The sequence below is a fragment of the Gorilla gorilla genome, chromosome 20 (assembly GCF_029281585.2).
Source record: "Gorilla gorilla gorilla isolate KB3781 chromosome 20, NHGRI_mGorGor1-v2.1_pri, whole genome shotgun sequence".
Classification (NCBI taxonomy): Eukaryota; Metazoa; Chordata; class Mammalia; order Primates; family Hominidae; genus Gorilla; species Gorilla gorilla.
In genome coordinates, this window is record NC_073244.2 from 67,138,267 (window position 1) to 67,158,848 (window position 20,582).

At 55.4% G+C, this 20,582-nt stretch overlaps 1 protein-coding gene across 4 annotated transcripts; it reads right to left on the minus strand.

The window, feature by feature from the left end:
• Positions 1 to 839: 839 nt before the first annotated feature.
• TNNT1 (troponin T1, slow skeletal type) lies at positions 840 to 19,673 on the minus strand. Of its 4 annotated transcripts, XM_031007533.3 has the most exons (13): positions 18,223 to 19,673; positions 15,457 to 15,499; positions 15,016 to 15,356; positions 14,762 to 14,794; positions 13,869 to 13,890; positions 10,146 to 10,209; positions 9,479 to 9,595; positions 9,177 to 9,254; positions 6,250 to 6,363; positions 5,319 to 5,428; positions 2,072 to 2,162; positions 1,901 to 1,941; positions 840 to 969 (listed from the first exon to the last, which is right to left on the minus strand). In XM_031007533.3, exons 3-13 carry the CDS (start codon positions 15,311 to 15,313, stop codon positions 924 to 926), a joined length of 1,014 nt encoding a protein of 337 aa, XP_030863393.1. In that variant the 5' UTR covers positions 15,314 to 15,356; positions 15,457 to 15,499; positions 18,223 to 19,673; the 3' UTR covers positions 840 to 923. The 4 variants fall into 4 exon arrangements, with proteins under 4 accessions (XP_030863393.1, XP_030863394.1, XP_030863395.1 ...); XM_031007534.3 differs by lacking the exon at positions 14,762 to 14,794; XM_031007535.3 differs by lacking the exons at positions 840 to 969; positions 1,901 to 1,941; positions 2,072 to 2,162 and adding an exon at positions 3,159 to 3,503.
• Between the last annotated feature and the right edge of the window lie 909 nt (positions 19,674 to 20,582).

The window sequence follows — 20,582 nt, forward strand, 5'->3', positions numbered from 1 at the left end:
CAGCCTGGGTGACAGAGTGAGACTCTGTCTCAAAAAAAAAAAAAAAAAAAAAAAAAAAAAGCTGGGCATGGTGGCTCACACCTGTAATCCCACCACTTTGGGAGGCTGAGGCGGGAGGATCAACTGAGGTCAGGAGTCTGAGACCAGCCTGACCAATATGGTGAAACCCTGTCTCTACTAAAAATACAAAAATTAGCCAGGCATGGTGGTGGGCACCTGTAGTCCCAGCTGCTTGGGAGGCTGAGACAGGAAAATTGCTTGAACCCCGGAGGTGGAGGTTGCGGTGAGCCGAGATCATGCCACTGCACTCCAGGCTGGGTGACAGAGCAAGACTCCAACTCAAAAAAAAAAAAAAAAAAAAAGATGCTGCGGCCGGTGCAGTGATTCACACCTAAAATCCCAACACTTTCAGAGGCTGTTGTGGGAGGATCACTTGAGCCCAGGAATTCAGGGCTGCAGTGAGCCGTGATCACGCCACTGCCCTGCAGCCTGGGCGACAGAGCAAGACCCTGTCTCTAAAAATTAAAAATAAAAATGCTACTATGAACATTCATGTAGAAGCTTTTGTGTGGACAAAGGTTCTTGGTTCTCTTGGATATACATCCAGGAGGGGAACTGCTGAGTCCTGCGGAAATGCTTTCACTTGTTGAGGAACCGCCAGGCTGCTTGCAAAGCTGTTGCATTTTCCATTCCCACCAGCAGTGTGTGAAGGTTCAGCCTGCCATACTTTAATGATTATTGGTGACACTCTTTCAAGTAACTTGTTGGTAATAAGAAGTCAATTAACCAGGAGAGACCAGCTGCATGTCAACCATAATAACATCAGAGAACGCAGCAGGTGTCTGAGGGGAGCCTTTATTTCAAGCTACCGATGGGACAAACACTCCCAGGCTTCCCAGGTGCCACTGTCCGGGGTGGCATCCTCACTTCCAGCGGCCTCCAACGCGGCCCTTCCCTGCCCCCTTCCGGCTGTAGAAGAATGAGGTGGTATCAGGAAAAAGGGGCCCCTCCAGTCTCTGAAATGGGCCCCAGGCCCTCAATTCAGGAAGCCCATTCCCCAAAATATTAGCCCTCCCTGCCCAGAGGAAGCAGTGAGCAAAACAACTGTCACCTCTTTTGGGTTCTACGACTGGGGGGCAGCGGCTGGTGGTCAAAGGCCTCGCTGACATGTGGGAGCTGATATTTGGGGGCGAGTGCAGGGTGTTCATGGGGGAGCTGATGAATGTTTATGAGTCAGGGGCCAGCGTGGGGGGAGGAAGGGCTGGGTGATCTGGGCATGGGTGGGTAACACGCAGGAAGGGCCGGGGTGAAAGAGACAGGAAATGGGAGAAGAGAAGGGAGAGGGAGAGGAGGGAGGAAGGAAGAAATCAGTGGAGAAACAGAGAGAGAGATTCAGGGAAGACCCTCTCGGCTGGGCGTGGTGGCTCACGCCTGTAATCCCAGCACTTTAGGAGGCCAAGGCGGGTGGATCACGAGGTCAGGAGTTCGAGACCAGCCTGACCAACATGGGGAAACCCCGTCTCTACTAAAAATACAAAAATTAGCCACGCTTGGTGGCACGCACCTGTAATCCCAGCTACTCAGGGGGCTGAGGCAGGAGAATCGCTTGAACCCGGGAGATGGAAGTTGCAGTGAGCTGAGATTACTCCACTGCACTCCAGCCTGGGTGACAGAGCGAGACTCAGTCTCAATAAGAAAAAAAAAAAAAGAAAAAGAAAAAGGAACTGAGACCCAGGATTCCGAGAGCAGAGAGAGGAGGAGGACAGAGAAGGAAGGACAAAGAGAAAGGGGCAGAAACTCAGGCAGTGGGGGATGGAGCCCACAGACGGAGGGAAAGAGAGGCCTGAGAGTCAGCGGGAGGGTAGGGACAAGAGCAAGGGCTCGAGACAGTCACACTCACAACTTCTGGGCGTGGCTGATGCGGTTGTACAGCACGTTGATCTGCGGAGGCAGAAGACAGATGCTGGGACAGCCGGTGGGGACGTGCGGACGGGCCACCCACCCCTGCCTGGAGTTTGCTGGTCCCTCCCAGCCCAGCCCTGCCCTCCCTCCCTGCGGAGCTGGGTCTCACCTCATATTTCTGCTGTTTCAGCTTCGCCATCAGGTCGAACTTCTCAGACTCCAGCTGGTGGATCCAGTCCGACAGCTCCTGGGCTTTCTCCCTGGCAGGGCAGGAGGGCTGTGATGGAGGGAGCCAGGCAGACTGGGCCCTAGGCCCAGGGACTGAGAGGAACTTGGGCCCAGAGAGGTTGTGGGAACCACCCAAAGCCACACAGCGAGACTGTGAGTTCAGCGTTGTCGGCACCATTTTGTTCATATTTGAGGCCGAGAGTTTTAAAATCTGTGCCCACTTTCTCCATATCCGAGCTGGAGCTCTCGCATTTCCCAAGGGGAGAGAAGCGTGTCATGATTAAGAGACCAGGCTCGGCAGCTCACACCTGTAATCCCAGCACTTTGGGAGGCAGAGGCCAGCAGATCACTTGAGCCCAGGAGTTTAAGACCAGCCTGGGCAACACAGAGAGACCCCGTCTCTGCTAAAAATTAAAAAAAAAAATTAGCCAGGCAGGGTGTTTCCGGCTACTTGGGAGGCTGAGGCAGAAGGAACCTGGGAGGTCAAAGCTGCAGTGAGCTGTGATTGCACCACTGTATTCCTGCCTGGCAACAGAGCAAGACAAAAGAAAGGAAAGAAAAGGAGAAAGGAAAGTGGGGAGGGGAGGGGAGAGGAGAAGAGGGGAGGGGAGGGGAAAAGAGGAGAGGGGAGAGGAGGGGAGAAGAAGGGAGGGGAGGGGAGGGGAGAAGAGGGGAGGAGAGTGGAGAAGAGGGGAGGAGAGGGGAGGGCAGAAGATGGGAGGGGAGAAGAGGGGAGGAGAGAGAATGGGAAAATAGGGGAGGGGAGGGCAGAAGACGGGAGGGGAGAAGAGGGGAGGAGAGGGAATGGGAAAATAGGGGAGGGGAGGGGAGGGGAGGAGAGGGGAGGAGAGAAGAGGGGAGGGGAGGGGAGGAGAGGGGAGGGGAGGAGAGGGGAGGGGAGAAGACGGGAGGGGAGGGGAGAGGAGGGGAAGGGAGGGGAGGGGAGGGGAGAGGGGAAAGAAAAGGAAGAAAGAAAAGAGCGAGCCCAGGCTCTGCAATTAGAAGCCCCTGGTTCAATTCCCAGCCATGCCATTCTCTGGTTTATGAATATGTCACATGACTTCCTTTAGAATCCTGTTTCCTTCTCTAGAAAATATGGAAATAAAACTGTGGAAGAGATGGCTGCTTGCCTACCTGTTAGCCCTTTCCCTTTCTTCTAGAAATAGACTCTTGTGCATTAGGCTGAGTTGAAAAACTACTTTTCCCAATCTCCCTTGCAGGTAGGGGTGGCTACTCAGACGAAAGTAGGTCATTGGGTGTGGCTTCCAAAAAAGACTCTGTGGCTCTTTCTTCTCTTGCATCTTCTTTCTGCTGCTTGGATCATCCATGTGAGGGCTGGAGCTAGCAGCGATTTTGAGGATGGAAATATTGGGCTGAAAGTAGTGAGTGAAGCAGAAAAAATAGGAGTCTGGGTCTCTGATTTTGTAGAATTGCCATACCAGCCCTGGACTAAAACCTACCTTTCCTTCCTTCCTTCCTTCTTTTCTTTCTTTCTTTTTTTTTTTTTTTTTTGGATAGGGTCTCACTTTGTCACCCAGGCTGGAGTGCAGTGACACCATCACAGCTCACCGCAGTCTCAACCTCTCAGGCTCTAGTGATCCTCTCACCTCAGCCTTTTTTTTTTTTTTTTTTAAGACAGAGTTTCGCTCATGTCGCCCAGGCTAGAGTGCAGTGGTGCCATCTCGGCTACTGCAACCTCCGCCTCCTGGGTTCAGTGATTCTCCTGCCTCAGCCTCCAGAGTAGCTGGGATTACAGGCGCCTGCCACCACGCCCGGCTAATTTTTGTATTTTTAGTAGAGATGGGATTTCATCATACTGGTCAGGCTGGTCTCCTGACCTCAGGTGATCCGCCCGCCTCAGCCTCCCAAAGTGCTGGGATTACAGGTGTGAGCCGCCACGCCCACCCGGCCGACAATACTTTACATGAACCATGTGCACAGGAAGGAGGGCCCACAGCGCCCCCAGAGGGCTTCCAGGAGCCTGCTGTGCACATCCTTTCCCGTCTCCACACTCAGTGTCCCCACACGGGTAGTTTGAAAGGAGCAAGGTGGAAGTATTTACACCATGGGAACGGGCACGTGCTAAATCTAGACATTCTGCCCCCTGGAGAGCAGCTGTTAAACATTTACCACCAAGCCACTTTACAGCACACTAGCAAAGACTATGGACTATTGCACCAGACTTCCGGGTTCAAATCCCAGCTCTTCCACTTGCTAGCTGTGCAACCCTGGAAGGGTTACTTAACCTCTCTGTGCCTCAGGTTCCTCACTATTAACACAAGGATAATAATAGTATCTACCTCACAGGGTTGTAAACCCTCCATAGGAAGCTGCTGCTGTAATTATTATTTTTTTAAGGATGGGGTCTCACTACATTGCCCAGGCTGGCCTCCAACTCCTGGCCTCAAGCAATCTTCCCATCTTAGCCTCCCAAAGTGCTGGAATTACAGGCATGAGCCACCAGGCCCAGCCTGTAATTATTATTACTATCTCACTGCCCTTTCACAGCTCTGTGAGGTCAATATTGTGATTATATCCTTGTTCTGCCAATGAGGAATGGGAGCCCCAGAGAAGTCAGATAACGTGCGCAAGATCACAAAGTAACCGGCAAAGCTGGCACTGAGCCCTGGGCAGGGGCTTTCAGTGCAAGCGGCAAACCCGATCACGGTGCCACTCTGGGGTGGTTGAAGTTTCTGAGCCACAGCCCAGGCCAGAGAACATGGAGAAACAGGCGGGCTCCTGAAGGCAAGCCCCCACCAGCCTGCCGTCCTGTGGCTTATCATGAGAGGCAGGCTGTCTTGGCTATAGATGCAAGGGACTCAGCTGGAAAATTCTCACCCGCATTCCTGGCTTGAATTTAGGTAAAAGGCACAGCCCATCCTGAGCTCCAAGGCACATCACAGAGTTAACAAAATCTCCTAAACTGGGGGGAGGGAAGTCATCTTGTCTGGCTTCCTTGGTAACACCTGTCAGATGCTACAGGCCACAGCAGCCACGAAAAGTGGGTTCAGTGACATGTTTCACAAAGAAGGCAGCAGAGGCCCAGAGAGGGGAAGCCACTTGCCCAAAGTCACACAGCACCGGAGCTGAGACCCGGAGTATCTGCCCACCCAGATCTGGGTGTGAGCTCCTTTATCCCCCTGTCTCACACCCAGGCCCCTACACCCCGAGCCCCCCACAGCACCTACCGGAGCTGTTCCTCCCCCATGTAGTCAATTTCCAGAGGCTTCTTACGCTCGGAGAGGATGCGCACCTTCATCTCCCGCCCCGTCTGCCGCTTACCACGCTTCTGTTCTGCCTGAGGGTGGGGGAGGCGGTACAGTAAACGGGGGGCCACATCCCACAGACCACCCCCGTGTCGGGACAGATCCCACAGACCATTTCCATGTTGGGACCACAGGTCTGCACCCCAGGCCCATCTCCTTCAGACCTAGGAGTCCAGCCCCACTCCCTCCTCCCTCAGATCCAGGAGGAGTCCAGACCCCCCAGTCCTCCCCTCTCAGACTGAGTCCAAGCCCCAGACCCTCTCGCATTAGGAACTAGAAGTCTGGCCCCCAGCCCCTCCTCCCTCAGACCCAGGAGTCCAGGCCCCCAGCCCCTCCTCCCTCAGCCCAGGAGTCCAGGCCCCCAGCCCCTCCTCCCTCAGCCCAGGAGTCCAGGCCCCCAGCCCCTCCTCCCTCAGCCCAGGAGTCCAGGCCCCCAGCCCCTCCTCCCTCAGACCCAGGAGTCCAGACCCCCAGTTCCTCTTCCCTCAGACCCAGGAGTCCAGGCCCCCAGCCCCTCCTCCCTCAGACCCAGGAGTCCAGACCCCAGATCCTCCTCCCTCAGACCCAGGCGTCCAGGCCCTCAGCTCCTCCTCCCTCAGACTCAGGCGTCCAGGCCCTCAGCTCCTCCTCCCTCAGACTCAGGCATCCAGGCCCTCAGCTCCTCCTCCCTCAGACCCAGGAGTTCAGGGCCCCAGCCCCTCCTCCCTCAGACCCAGGAGTTCAGGGCCCAGCCCCTCCTCCCTCAGACCCAGGAATCCAGGCCCCAGCCCCTCCTCCATTAGGAACCAGAGGTCTGGCCCCCAGCCTCTCCCCTCTCAGAACTCAGACCTCAGGCTCCTGCAGGCTGACTCACCTTGACCAGGTAGCCGCCAAAATGGGCCCCCATGTTGGACAGCACCTTCTTTTTCTTGGCATCATCCTCTGCCCGCTTCTTGGCCTCTTCCTCTTCCTTCCTCATCTTCTCCTCCTGTGCGAAGTAAGGGGTTAACCTCATGGACTCCCCTCTAGGACTGAGGGAGGAGGGCCCTGGGATGTGGAACTGGGGCACAGGGATCAGCAGGCCCAGTGCCGCAGAAACCGCTGGGACATCAGAACCAGCAGAAACGCAGGTATCCCCTCCTGGCCCTGCCAGGTCTCCCCGTGTGACCACCTGCAAGTCCCTTCCCCTCTGTCTTTTTTTTTTTTTTTTGAGACGGACTCTCGCTCTGTTGCTCAGGCTGGAGTGCAGTGGTGCGATCTTGGCTCACTGCAACCTCCGCCTCCCGGGTTTAAGCAATTCTCCAGCCTCAGCCTCCTGAGTAGCTAGGATTACAGGCACCCGCCACCGCGCCCAACTAATTTTTGTATTTTTAGTAGAGACGCAGTTTCACCATGTTGGCCAGGCTGGTCTCAAACTCCTGACCTCAAGTGATCCGCCCGCCTCAGCCTCCCGGAGTGCTGGGATTACAGGCGTGAGCCACCGCACCTGGCACCCTTCTCTGGGTCTTAATATCCTCCCAGAAAAAATCGAAATGAAGGAGGAGAAATGCCTGCTTTTTCTGCATGTCTCCAACCTGAAACAGCCGATAGTGAACTCTGCTGTATGATCTCACTCCAGATGCTCAGCCTGTCTGGGCCACAGTCGCCCTTAGTCTCAGGAGATGAGAATGTCTGTTTTGAGAGGGTCAAGGAAAGTAACTGGTGATAAGGCCAGGGACTGGGGAGATTAAAGAGGCTGACGGCCTTGAGCCTGAGGAAGGGGCTCTGGAATATTTAGCGAAGGCATTACGACGTTCGAGAAACTCTTCATTGAATGTTCCAGAAATAGTGGTTTGTCCAGGCTGAGCCCCGTCTCCTTATGGTGGACATGAGGCTTTTTGTACACCTAGCACTCCGTACCTGAATTAGTTTCCTTTCTGTTTTTGAGATGGAGTCTCCCTCTGTCACTCAGGCTGGAGTGCAGTGGTGCAATCTCTGCTCTGTTCACTGCAACCCCCTCCTCCTGGGTTCAAGTGATTCTCCTGCCTCGGCCTCCCAAGTAACTGGGATTACAGACATGTGCCACCATTACCAGCTAATATTTGTATTTTTAGTACAGACAGGGTTTCACCATGTTGGCCAGGCTGGTCTCAAACTCCTGGCCTCAGGTGATCCACTTGTCTCGGTCTCCCAAAGTGCTGGGATTACAGGCGTCAGCCATCGTGCCTAAACTTAGTTTCCTATCACTGCTATAATTTGCAAACTTAGTGGCAGAAAAACAATGCAAATTTGTTATCTTACAGCTCTGCAGATCAGACATCTGAAATTGGTGCCCCTGGGCTGGAATCAAGTTGTGAACAGAACCAATTTATTCTGGAGGTTCTAGGGGAGAATTCATTCCCTTCCCTTTTCCAGCTGCTGCCTGCATGTCTGGGCCCATGGACCTTCTTTCATCTTCAGAGGCAGCCATGCAGCATCTTCAAATCTCTCAGTGTGACCCTCTGGCCTTCCTCTTATAAGGACCCTTGTGATGATCTTGCCCTTCCCCACAGATAATCCAGGACAACCTTCCCATCTCAAGATCTTTAATTTAATCACATCTGCAAAATCCCCTTCACAACTGGGTGACGGGCAGGTGGCTTGTGCCTGTAATCCCAGCTACTCGGGAGGCTGAGGCAGGAGGATCACTTGAGCCCAGGAGTCTGGGAACAATGTGGGCAACATAGAAAGACCCTATCTCAAATAAAAATAATAATAATAATAGTAATAATAATGATGACGATGGCCAGGCATGCTGGCTCATGCCTGTAATCCTAGCACTTTGGGAGGCCAAGGGGGTGGATCACCTGAGGTCAGGAGTTCAAGACCAGCCTGAACCAACATGGAGAAACCCCATTTCTACTAAAAATACAAAAATTAGCCAAGCCTGGTGGCAGGTGCCTGTAATCCCAGCCACTCAGGAGGCTGAGGCAGGGGAATTGCTTGAACCAGGAGGCGGAGGTTGCAGTAAGCTGAGATCGTGTCACTGCACTCCAGCCTGGGTGACAGAGCGAGACTCTCAGAAAAAAAAAATAATAATAATAAAAAAAAAGGAAAAAGAAGAAAATGGAGAATCCAGGCCGGGCACGTTGGCTCATGCCTGTCATCCCAGGACTTTGGGAGGCAAAGGCAGGTGGATTGCTTGAGCTTAGGAGTTGAAGACCAGCCTGGACAACATGGCAAAATGCTGTCTCTACAAAAAATAAAAAAATAAAAAAAAACTAGTGGGGCAGAGTGGCGCAGCCTGTAGTTCCAGCGACTCTGGAGGCTGAGGTGGGAAAATCATTTGAGCCCGGGAGGTCCTAGTTATAGCGAGCTAGGATCACACCACTGCACTTCAGCCTGGGTGACAGAGCAAGACCCTATCTCCAAATAAATGAATAAAAAATAATAATAGGCCGGATGCGGTGGCTCACACCTGTAATCACCAGCACTTTGGGAGGCTGAGGCGGGTGGATCACGAGGTCAGGAGTTCAAGACCATCCTGGTCAACATGGTGACACCCCATCTCTACTAAAAATACAAAATTTAGCCGGGCGTGGTGGCGCGCACCTGTAGTCCCAGCTACTCAGGAGGCTGAGGCAGGAGAATTGCTTGAACCTGGAAGGCAGAGGTTACAGTGAGCTGAGATCGTGCCACTGCACTCCAGCCTGGGCGACAGAGCTAGACTCCGTTTCAAAGAATAATAATAATAGTAATAATAATAATAATAATAATAATAACAAAATGGGCATCCGGCTGAAGAAGTAACATTTGGGCTCTCAAGGCAGGGGAGGCACCCACCGCCAGCTTAGCCTGACGTTCGCGTTCCTTCTCAGTTCTGAAGCGCTGTTGCTCGGCTCTCTCTGACCGGCGCCGCTCCTAGGAAAGGGAGAAGCATAAGGGGGTGCAGGGACGTACCCCCAGTCTTCCTTCCCCAGAGTAGGCTAAGAAACAGGTTGGAATGTGGCCACCGACTTGGGTGAATTCGCGAAAGCCTAAGGCTCAGCTCTGTACTAGGAGGAAAACGATTATCTGCATCTCCCAAGATGCAAGGGATCCACATGGCGGGAGGAAGACTGGGGGGACCTGGACTCTCGGCTCACAATGCGCTCTTTCAAGGCAACCAGCTCCTCTTCCTCCTTCTTCCGCTGCTCGAAATGTACATCGATGAGTGTCTGCAGCTCCAGCAGGTCTTTCTCCATGCGCTTGCGGTGGATGTCCTGCAGGACACACGGGGAGCACGTCCTAGGAGACCCTGGAGGGGGCAGCAGCCTCCCAGCACCTCCCCCATGCAGGATGGTGAACTGGACCGCTTCCCAGGACGGTATCCAGCAGGTGGCAGCAATGCCTCGTGTTTGACACTAATCAGCTCTTCCAAGGACAGGCTTCCCAAAGACGGGAGTGGGGAGTGGGGACCGGCGCCTTTTTTTTTTTCCTCCCAGGCTGGAATGAAATGGCGCGATCTTGGCTCACCGCGACCTCCGCCTCCCAGGTTCAAGCGATTTTCCTGCCTCAGCCTCCCGAGTAGCTGGGATTACAGACACCCGCCACCACGCCCGGCTAATTTTTGTATTTTTAGTAGAGACGGGGTTTCACCATATTAACCAGGCTGGTCTCGAACTCCTGACCTCAGGTGGGTCACCTCAGCCTCCCAAAGTGCTGGGATTACAGGCGTGAGGCCCCGCGCCCGGCCGGCGCCTTTTCATGATTGACACAAAGGCCCCTTAAAGACTAGCAACTGCGCCTGCGGAGGGGTCTCTTGTCACTTACATCGAAGTCAACGCGCTCCCCTTCTGGGATCTTTGGCGGGATCAAAGGAGGCACCACGGGGCGGCTGAGTGGACAGAAACAGAGAGACCATGAGTGGCCCGACCTCCCTGAGCCACCTCCCACCTCCTCCGGGATGTGCCGTCCAGTGAGGTAGCCGCCAGCCCCGGGAGGCTCCTGAACGTGGAGGGTCCCAGCTGAGGCAAGCTGTCAGTGAAACACACAAAAGAAGGTAAAATACCTCACTACTCATGTTTTTTTGGTTGTTGTTGGTTTTTTTTTTTTTTTTTTTTTTTGACGGAGTCTCGCTCTGTCACCCAGGCTGGAGTGCGGTGGCGCGATCTCGGCTCACTGCAAGCTCCGCCTCCCGGGTTCACGCCATTCTCCTGCCTCAGCCTCTTGAGTAGCTGGGACTACAGGCGCCCGCCACCACGTCTGGCTAATTTTTCTGTATTTTTAGTAGAGATGGGGTTTCACCTTGTTAGCCAGGATGGTCTCGATCTCCTGACCTCATGATCCACCCGCCTCGGCCTCCCAAAGTGCTGGGATTACAGGTGTGAGCCACGGCGCCCGGCACTAATCATGTTTTATACTGATTACATGTTGAAATGATAAAACTTTATATAACAGATTAAAAAAACTGTGCTATGAAAATTCATTTTTCCTATATTGTTGTACTTTAAAAAATATGCCTAGTAAGAATTTTTTTTGTTTTTTGTTTTTTTTGAGACAGAGTCTCACTCTGTCACCCAGGCTGGAGTGCAATGGTGCCATCTCTGCTCACCACAACCTCCACCTCCCGGATTCCAGCGATTCTCCTGCCTCAGCTTCCCGAGTAGTTGGGATTACAGGCGCCTGCCACCACGCCCGGGTAATTTTTGTATTTTTAGTAGAGACGGGGTTTCACCATGCCGGCCAAGCTGGTCTTGAACTCCCAACCTCAGGCGATCTGCCTGCCTCAACCTCCCAAAGTGCTGGGATTACAGGCAGGAGCCCCTGCGCCCAGCCATTTTTAAATTTTTTGTAGAGATGGCATTTCACAGGCCGGGCGCGGTGGCTCACGCCTGTAATCCTAGCACTTTGGGAGGCCAAGGCGGGCGAATCACTTGAGGTCAGGAGTTCAAAACCAGCTTGGCCATCATGGTGAAACCCCATCTCTACTAGAAAAAAAAAAAAAAAAAAAAAAAAGCTGGGCATGGTGGTGCGTGCCTGTAATCCCTGCTACTCAGGAGGCTGAGGCAGGAGAATCGCTTGAACCCGGGAGGCAGAGATTGCAGTGAGCCGAGATCGTGCCATCGCACTCCAGCCTGGGTGACAGAGGGAGACTCTATCTCAAAAAAAAAAAAAAAGAGATGGCGTTTCACTATGTTGTCCAGGGTGGTCTTGAACTTCTGAGCTCAAGTGATCCTCCCGCCTCAGCCTCCCAGAGTGCTGGGACTACAGGCGTGAGCCACTGCGCCCAGCCTTTAGTAAGAAATTGTAAGTGACCTGTGTGGCTTGCCATCTATTTCTATTGGGTGGTGCCGCTCTGAGGCTCAGCCCTCAGCCTGCTCTGATTTCCTGCCACTTCCTTGGAATTCTCTTTTCTGGGTTTCTGAGACAGTGAAGAGCGATTCCAAGATGAAGCAGACAGGACTTAGGGAATGCTGGGCAAGGGGAGGGAAAAGGTGAGGACAATCCCCAAGGGTCTCTGGGCCAGGGAGCCAAGTGTACAGCAGGGCCGCCATCTCCATCTTGGAAAAGTCGATAAGCTCCATCAGGGCGTCATGTGTGGGAATAAAATATGGCTTACCATATTTTACAGGAATAAATACCAGCTTGCCTCCCACCCCTCTGGCTGTTCCATCCCTATCTCCTGGCCCCCACAGCCCCGTGAGCTGCCAGTGAGCTTTCCTTTTCCCTTTTCTCATCATCAATGCCATTCACTCCAATGACTTCAGGTATCATCAACTGCTGAGGACTCGCCAACTGTCTCTGGTCCAGACTCTCTCCTAAGCCCCAGACTCAAGCTAACAGGTATCTCCTGAACTTTTCCCACCTTCCCACACATGACGTCCTGATGGAGCTCACCAACTTCTCTGAGAAGGAGATGGCAGCCCCACTGTCCACTTTGTTCCCCAGCCCAGAGACCCTTCGGGGTTGTCCCCATTGCTTCCCTCCCCTTGCCCAACAATCCCCAAGTCCTGTCCCTTTGCCTTGGAATCCCTCTCAGTCCATTCCCCCACCCCACCCCACCCCCTTTTTTTTTTTGAGATGGAGTTTCACTCTTGTTGCCCAGGCTGCCGTGCAATGACACGATCTTGACTCACTGCAACCTCCGCCTCCTGGTGCAAGCGATTCTCCTGCCTCAGCCTCCCAAATAGCTAGGATTACAGGTGCCTGCCACAATACCTGGCTAATTCTTTTGTATTTTTAGTAGAGACAGAGTTTCACCATGTTGACCGGGCTGGTCTCAAACTCCTGACCTTAAGTAATCCGCCCCCCTCAGCCTCCCAAAGTGCTGGAATTACAGGCATGAGCCACTGCGCCCGGCTCCATTCCCTTATTTTTATTTATGTTTTAGAGACAGAGTCTTGCTCTGTTGCCCAGGCTGGAGTACAGTGGTGTAATCATAGCTCACTGCAGCCTCCAAATCCTGGGCTCCAACAATCCTCCTTCCTCAGCCTCCTGAGTAGCTGGAATCACAGGTGTGTGCCACTGTGCCCGGCTAATTTTTAAAAATTTTTTGTAGAGATGTGGGGGATCGCATTTTGTTACTTAGGCTGGTCTTGAACTCCTATCCTCAAGTGATCCTCCCACCTGCCGCTGCGCAGGCAGAGGGCACAGTGTGTGCAAAGGCTCAGGGTTATGAAAGCACAGGCATGGCTAGAGAACCATGAAACGCTGTGTGTCTGTCAGTGGGGAAGGCAGATGCTGGAAAGGTCCGCTGGAGCCAGATGGGGAAGGCTTTGAATGCAGGCTAGTTGCTTTGACTTCGTCTTAAGAGTAGTGGGGAGTTGAGGAAAGATTCTGAGCAGAGGAGGGGCAGGGTTAGCTCTGGTGTTAGAAAAGTCTCTCAGGAGTCATGGAGGAGGATGAGCCACAAGCTGTAGGCAGGGAGGCCAGAGAGGAGGCTGGGGTGATGGTAAAGGCGTGAGGGGAAGAGGGACCACTGGGTGGAAAGAAGGAAACAGACTGGCTGGGCATGGTGGCTTGCGCCTGTAATCCCAGCACTTTGGGAGGCCAAGGTGGGAGAACTGCTTGAGGATAGGAGTTCGAGACCAGCCTAAGCAACATAGCAAGACCTCATCTCTACAAAAAGAAAAGAAAAAAAAAAAAGCCAGGTGTGGTGGCACATGCCTGTGGTCCCAGCTACTCGAGAGGCTGAGATGGGAGGATTGCTTGAGCCCAAGACGTTGAGGCAGTGGGCCAGGATTGGGTTACTGCACTCTAGCCTGGGTAACAGAGTGGAGACTATGACGACGATGAAGAAGAAGGGGAAGGAGAAGGAGAAGGGGAAGGGGAAGAAGAGGAAGTGGAGGAGGAGGAGGGAGGAGGAGGGAGAGGAGGGAGGAGGGCGAGGGGAAGGGGAGGGAAAGGGGGAGGGAGGAGGAGGAGGAGGAGAAATGTTGACTGCTGTTTCAATTTCCTCCCTCCATCTCTGCCTTTCTCACACCTTGTCTCTGGGGGTAGAGGGAATATTTAGGAAGATGTATGACTGGGGCCCCCCACCCTGTAGGATCTCACCTTGGTTTGGGGCGTTCCTCTTCTGTTGGTGGTGGGGGATAAAAAGAGATAATTAGCAAGAGTTTAGAGGAGAGGGGCTAGGCCTGACACACCCTGGGGAGGGACCCCCCAAGCCTCGGCCCCCAGGAGCCCAGGGAAGGACTCTGGAGTCCAGTTTTGGAGGAGGGGGGATGGGGAGAAGAAAAGAGGGAAGGAAAGTCAGGGTGGCTGTAAAGGAGGAAGAGGGTCACACGCATCAGATATACATTCAGAACTGGTGTGGGGACCCCCCACCCCCACTGTCTGCATACCCAGGAGTGCAAACCCCCAGACCTTTCTCTATTTATATGCCCAGAGCTCCTGCTCTCCTCCATTAGGACCCAGCAGTGCAGGGAGTCCCAACCTCTGTCTTCATTCAGTGACCCCAGCGCTCTCTCCCCAGCTCGCCCCCTGCCCACCGCCCACCCCCCCCCCCCCCCCCCCCGCTCCGACCTTGGAGACCCTGACTCCCAGCGCTAGCCTCCTCTGCAATCCTAAATTCCAAGCCCCAACCTTTGAATGTATATGGGGGAGAAAATAACAGACAAGGTTGGAGGCGAAGATAAGGGGGGACGGGGTGGTGCTTCTCCGCAAACATCCAACCCTTCTATAAAGATTCCTCCAGACTGGGGAAGAAGGCTTGGGTGTCGGTCCCTTTAAGAAGGAAGGGAAAGGGTTAAAGCCACTGCGGGGCCATTTCCCTTCCCGGCCCCGAGAGGGCGCAGGAGCTCTCAGGGGCTTAAAGGACCGGGCCTGGGGGCGGGTTATGGGGGCGGAGGGAGGGAAGGGTGGTCTTGGAGGTTGGGGCCCGAGGATATCGGGGGTCCCCCCGGGCCCCCGACATCGGTCTCGGGAAGCGAAGCAGCCGCGGTTACCTGGCTCTGCCACCGGCTCCGGCTCTTCGGGGGCTGGGGAGGGGAGGGAGGAGCAGCGAGGGTTTGGGGAGCGAGGGGGGAGCGGCCACGCCCGGGCGCGGGAGGGGAGAGAGGGGAGAGACGGGAGAGGCTGTTAGAGGACCGGGAGCCGAGGCCGTCGGGAGCCCCATCCCGCCCCCTCCTCCCGGGCCCAGCGTCCCCGCCCCCCGCACCCCCACCGCCCAGCTCCAGACCTGCGGAGTCCGGGACCTCACCTTCCTCCTCCTCCTCCGCAGCCTCCTCTGGAGATGGGGGCACACAAGAGAAGGCGTTAGGAGCTGGGGGAGGGATGGGGGCGGTGGCCAGAGACCAGGGTTCCAGTCTCTGCTGGACGGGGGTCCCTCTGGCCTCGGCTGCGATGGGCACGTTCCCCCTGGCGGTGCAGGGATGGCGCGGGGAGACGCTCCAGACCCGGAGAGGGCGGGCGAGGGCCCTCGGGCTGAGCCGCCCCTTCCCCGCCAAAGTGCCACACTCCTCGCCTCCCCTCCCAAGAGCTCCTGGGCGTGTCCCCATCCCATAGGGCCGGCCCACTCCCTACTCACCTTCCGGCTGCTCCCTGCGGACGGGTGTGGGGAGAGAGGGAGGGGAGAGTTAGACCTGGGGTGGGAGAGCCTCTCCACCACTGCACGCCCCAGCCCTCCCAGTGCAGCACTCACTCCTCATATTCCTGCTCCTCGGTGTCCGACATCCTGGTGCGGCCTAAGGACGAGAGAGAAGAGGCCCAGTGGGGTGGGGCCCCAAGGAGGGGGCGACCTAGACTCCTGGGTGTGAGGGAGGAGGGGCTGGGGTCTGGACTCCTGGGTCTGAGGGAGGAGGGGCTGGGGGCCTGGACGCCTGGGTCTGAGGGAGGAGGGGCTGGGGGCCTGGACGCCTGGGTCTAAGGGAGGAGGGGCTGGGGTCTGGACTCCTGGGTCTGAGGGAGGAGGGGCTGGGGGCCTGGACTCCTGGGTCTGAAGGAGGAGGAGCTGGGGCCTGGACTCCTGGGTCTGAGGGAGGAGGAGCTGGGGCCTGGACTCCTGGGTCTGGACTCCTAGGTCTGAGGGAGGAGGAGCTGGGGCCTGGACTCCTGGGTCTGAGGGAGGAGGAGCTGGGGCCTGGACTCCTGGGTCTGGACTCCTAGGTCTGAGGGAGGAGGAGCTGGGGCCTGGACTCCTGGGTCTGAGGGAGGAGTAGCTGGGACCTGGACTCCTGGGTCTGGACTCCTGGGTGTGAGAGAGGAGGAGCTGGGGTCTGGACTCCTGGGTCTGAGGGAGGAGGAGCTGGGGCCTGGACTCCTGGGTCTGGACTCCTGGGTCTGAGGGAGGAGGGACTGGGGGCCTGGACTCCTAGGTCTGAGGGAGGAGGAGCTGGGACCTGGACTCCTGGGTCTGAGGGAGGAGGGGCTGGGGGTCTGGACTCCTGGGTCTGAGGGAGGAGGGGCTGGGGGTCTGGACTCCTGGGTCTGAGGGAGGAGGGGCTGGGGGTCTGGACTCCTGGGTCTGAGGGAGGAGGGGCTGGGGCCTGGACTCCTGGGTCTGAGGGAGGAGGGACTGGGGTCCTGAACTCCTGGGTCTGAGGGAGGAGGGGCTGGGGGCCTGGACTCCTGGGTCTGAGGGAGGAGGGGCTGGGGGCCGGATTCCTGGGTCTGAGGGAGGAGGGGCTGGAGCCCTGGACTCCTGGGTCTGAGGGAGGAGAAGCTGGGACCTGGACTCCTGGGTCTGAGGGAGGAGGGGCTGGGGGCCTGGACGCCTGGGTCTGAGGGAGGAGGGGCTGGGGGCCTGGACGCCTGGGTCTGAGGGAGGAGGGGCTGGGGGCCTGGACGCCTGGGTCTGAGGGAGGAGGGGCTGGGGGCCTGGACGCCTGGGTCTGAGGGAGGAGGAGCTGGGGCCTGGACTCCTGGGTCTGAGGGAGGAGGGGCTGGGAGTCTGGACTCCTGGGTCTGAGGGAGGAGGGGCCAGGGGCCTGGACGCCTGCGTCTGAGGGAGGAGGGGCTGCGGGCCTGGATGCCTGGGTCTGAGGGAAGAGGGGCCAGGGGCTGGACACCTGGGTCTGAAGGAGGATGGGCTGGGGGCTTGGACTCCTGGGTCTGAGGGAGGAGGAGCTGGGGCCTGGACTCCTGGGTCTAAGGGAGGAGGGGCTGGGAGTCTGGACTCCTGAGTCTGAGGGAGGAGGGGCTGGGGGCCTGTACTCCTGCGTCTGAGGGAGGAAGGCTCAGGTCTGGACTCCTGGGTCTGAGGGAGGGGGCCGGCTGTCCTAAAGCATGCATGAGGACAGACCTTGGTAGGTGTGGTCCTGGCACAGCCAGGAGGCTGCAGACCCTGCCCCCTCAGCACAGCTGTCCTCTTTTGTCTTATGACAAGTCCATGGGAACCTGATCCAGTTGGGATTAGGAGGAGGCATTTGAGAAGGGACCGTGGCCTGAAGACAATGGCTGCCCCACCCCCAGGAGCTATTTTGGGGGGATGTCGTAGATGGTGAAACGGAGGACATTTCCTAAGAAGGGATTTGAGGAAGGGGGGCTTCTGGGAGAATTAGTCACCCGCATCCCCTCTCCCACTCGCCCCACCCCGCTGGCTGGTTTCCTCCCCACCTGTCTCCCCTTTCACCTTCCCATACATCACGCAGAGGGCAGGGGCATAAAGGGCACCTTCTGTCCGTAGACCTCACCCTGACCCCTACATTCTTAGACCTCAAAGTCTTTGAGACACCCTAGGCCACAGGGTGCCTAGCCCCAAATCCCAATACCCACAGATTCTGAGACCCCGATTTATGATGCCCGTGTTTCTGAGGCCAGCAAATCCTCACAGCTCTGGATTCTGAAATCCCAGTTCTTGATAGTCGAGATATGGGCCAGGACATCCTAAGATAAGACCACCCCCAGGTCTTGAGACCTCCTAAAATCTGCAACCTCAAGAATATGAGACCCCCAAAATCTTGATACCCAAACTCGGAGGCCCAGTTCATGATACCCCAGATAATGACACTCTAAGTTTTCATGCTTTCTACCATAATGCCTCAGATTCCGAGCCCTCCACTGCCAAAACCCCAATTTCTTCTGAGACCCCCCCAATTCCTGATACCCTCAGAGTCTGAGGCCCCAAATCCTGACACCCAGATTGTTTGACCTCCAAGTCCAGATATCCCTGACTGCTGAGATTTCCCCCAGATTCCCAGAACCCCAAGATCCTAGGAGGTTTTATTCTGGGACATCCAAGTCCTGGCAGCCCCGGGTTAGGATTTGTGTAACCCACAAATCCTAGTATTTTCCCGTCTATCCTGAGTCCCCCTAAAGTCTGAGCCTCTCAAGTTCCCAGACGTCCAGTTGTATGCCCCACCTACCTCTGCACCATTTCTCCACACCCCACATCTTCCCCACCTGCCTCCTGCCCCCTCCCCCAAGGACATGGTTTTTGAAGATCACAGGGCTCCGCAGAGCCCCTTACCTAGGCTGCGTCTGGGGTGCTGTGAATCTTGAGGCTGAGCCTTGCTGAGGGCACTGAAGCTCCGGGGAGTTTATAGCTGGAGGCTCGGGCCCGCCCCGAGGGGAGAGGGAGGGGGAGAGAATTCCTTTGCTCAAACACAAGCCTGGGAGTTCAGAGACAGCCCTGCTGCCCCTGGCTCCACACTCAGAGTCCAGAAGCCTCCGTGGGCCCCTCCCCAACCCCATGCCAACGCCATCTGCATGGCCCAGGAGCCCCGCCCCTGCTCCCACCCCACACCCCAGGCTCCCATGGTGCTCCAACTACCTCCCTTATAGCTCCCTGTGCTTTGACGTCCCCATGCCCGGCACACAGTAGGTCCTTGGAGGACCTACTAATGACAAATGGGCTATAAGGAATGTTTCCTGTTTTCTTCTCTCTGTTCCCTCTTTCTATCTAGGTCTCTTTCTGGACCCCCATTTCTGTTGTCTCTGTGGCTCTCCATCTGTGTGTCTCTGTGTGTCTGTCTCTACTTCTTAGTCTCCTCCTCTGTCTCTGTCCATCTTTTTGTTTCCCCCTCCCCACCCCCACCCCTTTGTCTGCCGCCAGGATTCCATCCTGGTGACAACAGGCACTAAAGCCGGGAAGCAGGTGTGGGGAGGGGGAGGGGGAGGGTGGGGTGTCAATTAGGGTGAAACCTACCCTCCCTCCCTACCCTCCCTCCCCACCTCCATCTAACACTGATCTTTTCTGGTATACCCCTCCCGCTTCCCAGCCAAGCCATGACCTTGAGTTCTAGGTTCAAGCCAGCCCTGGAGAGCAGGCTTCCTCACCCTCCCCGCCTCTCCGTACCTCTGTCTCTGGTGGTCTCGGTCTTTGCGTTTCTGTGCATTTCTCGGGGCCCCTTGCTGGGTCTGTCTTGGGCTCTGTCTGCATCTGTCTCTTTCTGAGCTCCTCAGTGTGTTTCTCGGCATGTGTCTCCGCGTAGTTTTGTCTCTGCATTTCTGTGGGTGTCTCTGCATGTCTGCCCCTCTCAGCGTTTGTGTCTGTGGGGGCTCACAGTCTCTCTGTGCATTTCTGTCCACCTATGACCCCATTTCTGTCTCTTTCTGGCTCTGGGTCTCTGTGTCCGTGTTCACGTCTCTATCTTTCTAGTTCTCTCCATGTCTCTCTTAGTGGCCGCAGTTCCCCCTCTGTGGCTCTCCATTTCCATCTCTTATAGGGTCTCCATGTCTCTGCACCTTGCTGTGAGTATATCTCTGTCTCTCTTTTCTCCTTTCTTTGCACTTCCTTCTATGCATCTTGTGGTATTTTCTCCCTCTCTCTTTGGGTCTTTGTCTGGCTTCTTCTCTCTCTACTCCCAACTCAGTCTCTCTGTTGTCGGTCATGTCTCTCTGCCTGTCTGTTTCTCTGTGTGTCTCTCTCTTTGAGCTTTAGTCTTGGCATCTCTGTGCACTCCACATGGGCCAGAGGAGCTGTGACAATAGAGATCAGAAGACTGATGGAATGAACTGTTTGTGGCAATAAGATACCAAATTATAAACAAGACCTAAGGCCATGCCAGGCAAGGGTTAAGCCACGCATCCCTACACTTATATAATCAACTATGTTCCAACTGACACAAGGCTTTTCCTTTTTCTAGCAGCTAAACAAGCACCGGCCTCAAGATAAGCAATATTGCAACCATTGCAGCCATCCATTGCCAGATGCTGACTAGCTGAACCCCCTGTTCCACAAGGCATAACTACAGCATTAGTTGAACAAGAGACTGATTTCAGTAACTTTCTCCTGATAAGATGCCATAGACCACGGACTGGTTCTGGCTGTTGACAGAGGCTGTGCACTGAGTGTCTTCATATCCCTGCTTCGTGTTTCGATATGAATGCATTCAATGGAATGCACTTAAATGTTAAGCCTCCACCACTAAGTGAAGGTGGGATGCATGTAAAATGTGTTTGCGGCCAGTCACGGTGGCTCACGCCTGTAATCCCAGCACTTTGGGAGGCCAAGGAAGGCGAATCACGAGGTCAGGAAATCGAGACCAGCCTGGCCAACATGGTGAAACCCCGTCTCTACGAAAAACACAAAAATTAGCTGGGCGTGGTGGTGCATGCCTGTAATCCCAGCTACTGGAGAGGCTGAGGCAGGAGAATGGCTTGAACCCAGGAGGCAGAGGTTGCAGTGAGCTGAGATCGTGCCACTGCACTCCAGCCTGGGTGACAGAGCAAGACTCCGTCTCAAAAAAAAAAAAAAAAAAAATGAGTGTTTGCTTGTCACACGTGCGTGTGTCCACGTGTCCACCTGTCCATGAATATTCATAGCTCCTTCTATAACCAGTTGAATACATGCACTTAGCCAACCCACTCAGCATAAATTCCTGCCTT

Bases quoted from the DNA above. Each gene is read 5' to 3' on its own strand.
- TNNT1 (XM_031007533.3), bottom strand. From the start codon at position 15,313: ATGGGGACACGCCCAGGAGCTCTTGGGAGGGGAGGCGAGGAGTGTGGC. The intron at 10,210-13,868 runs GTGAGATCCTAC...CTGTCCACTCAG, and splicing joins GAGGAACGCCCCAAACCAAG to CCGCCCCGTGGTGCCTCCTT. The intron at 9,255-9,478 runs GTGAGCCGAGAG...TCCCTTTCCTAG, and splicing joins TTGCCTTGAAAGAGCGCATT to GAGCGGCGCCGGTCAGAGAG.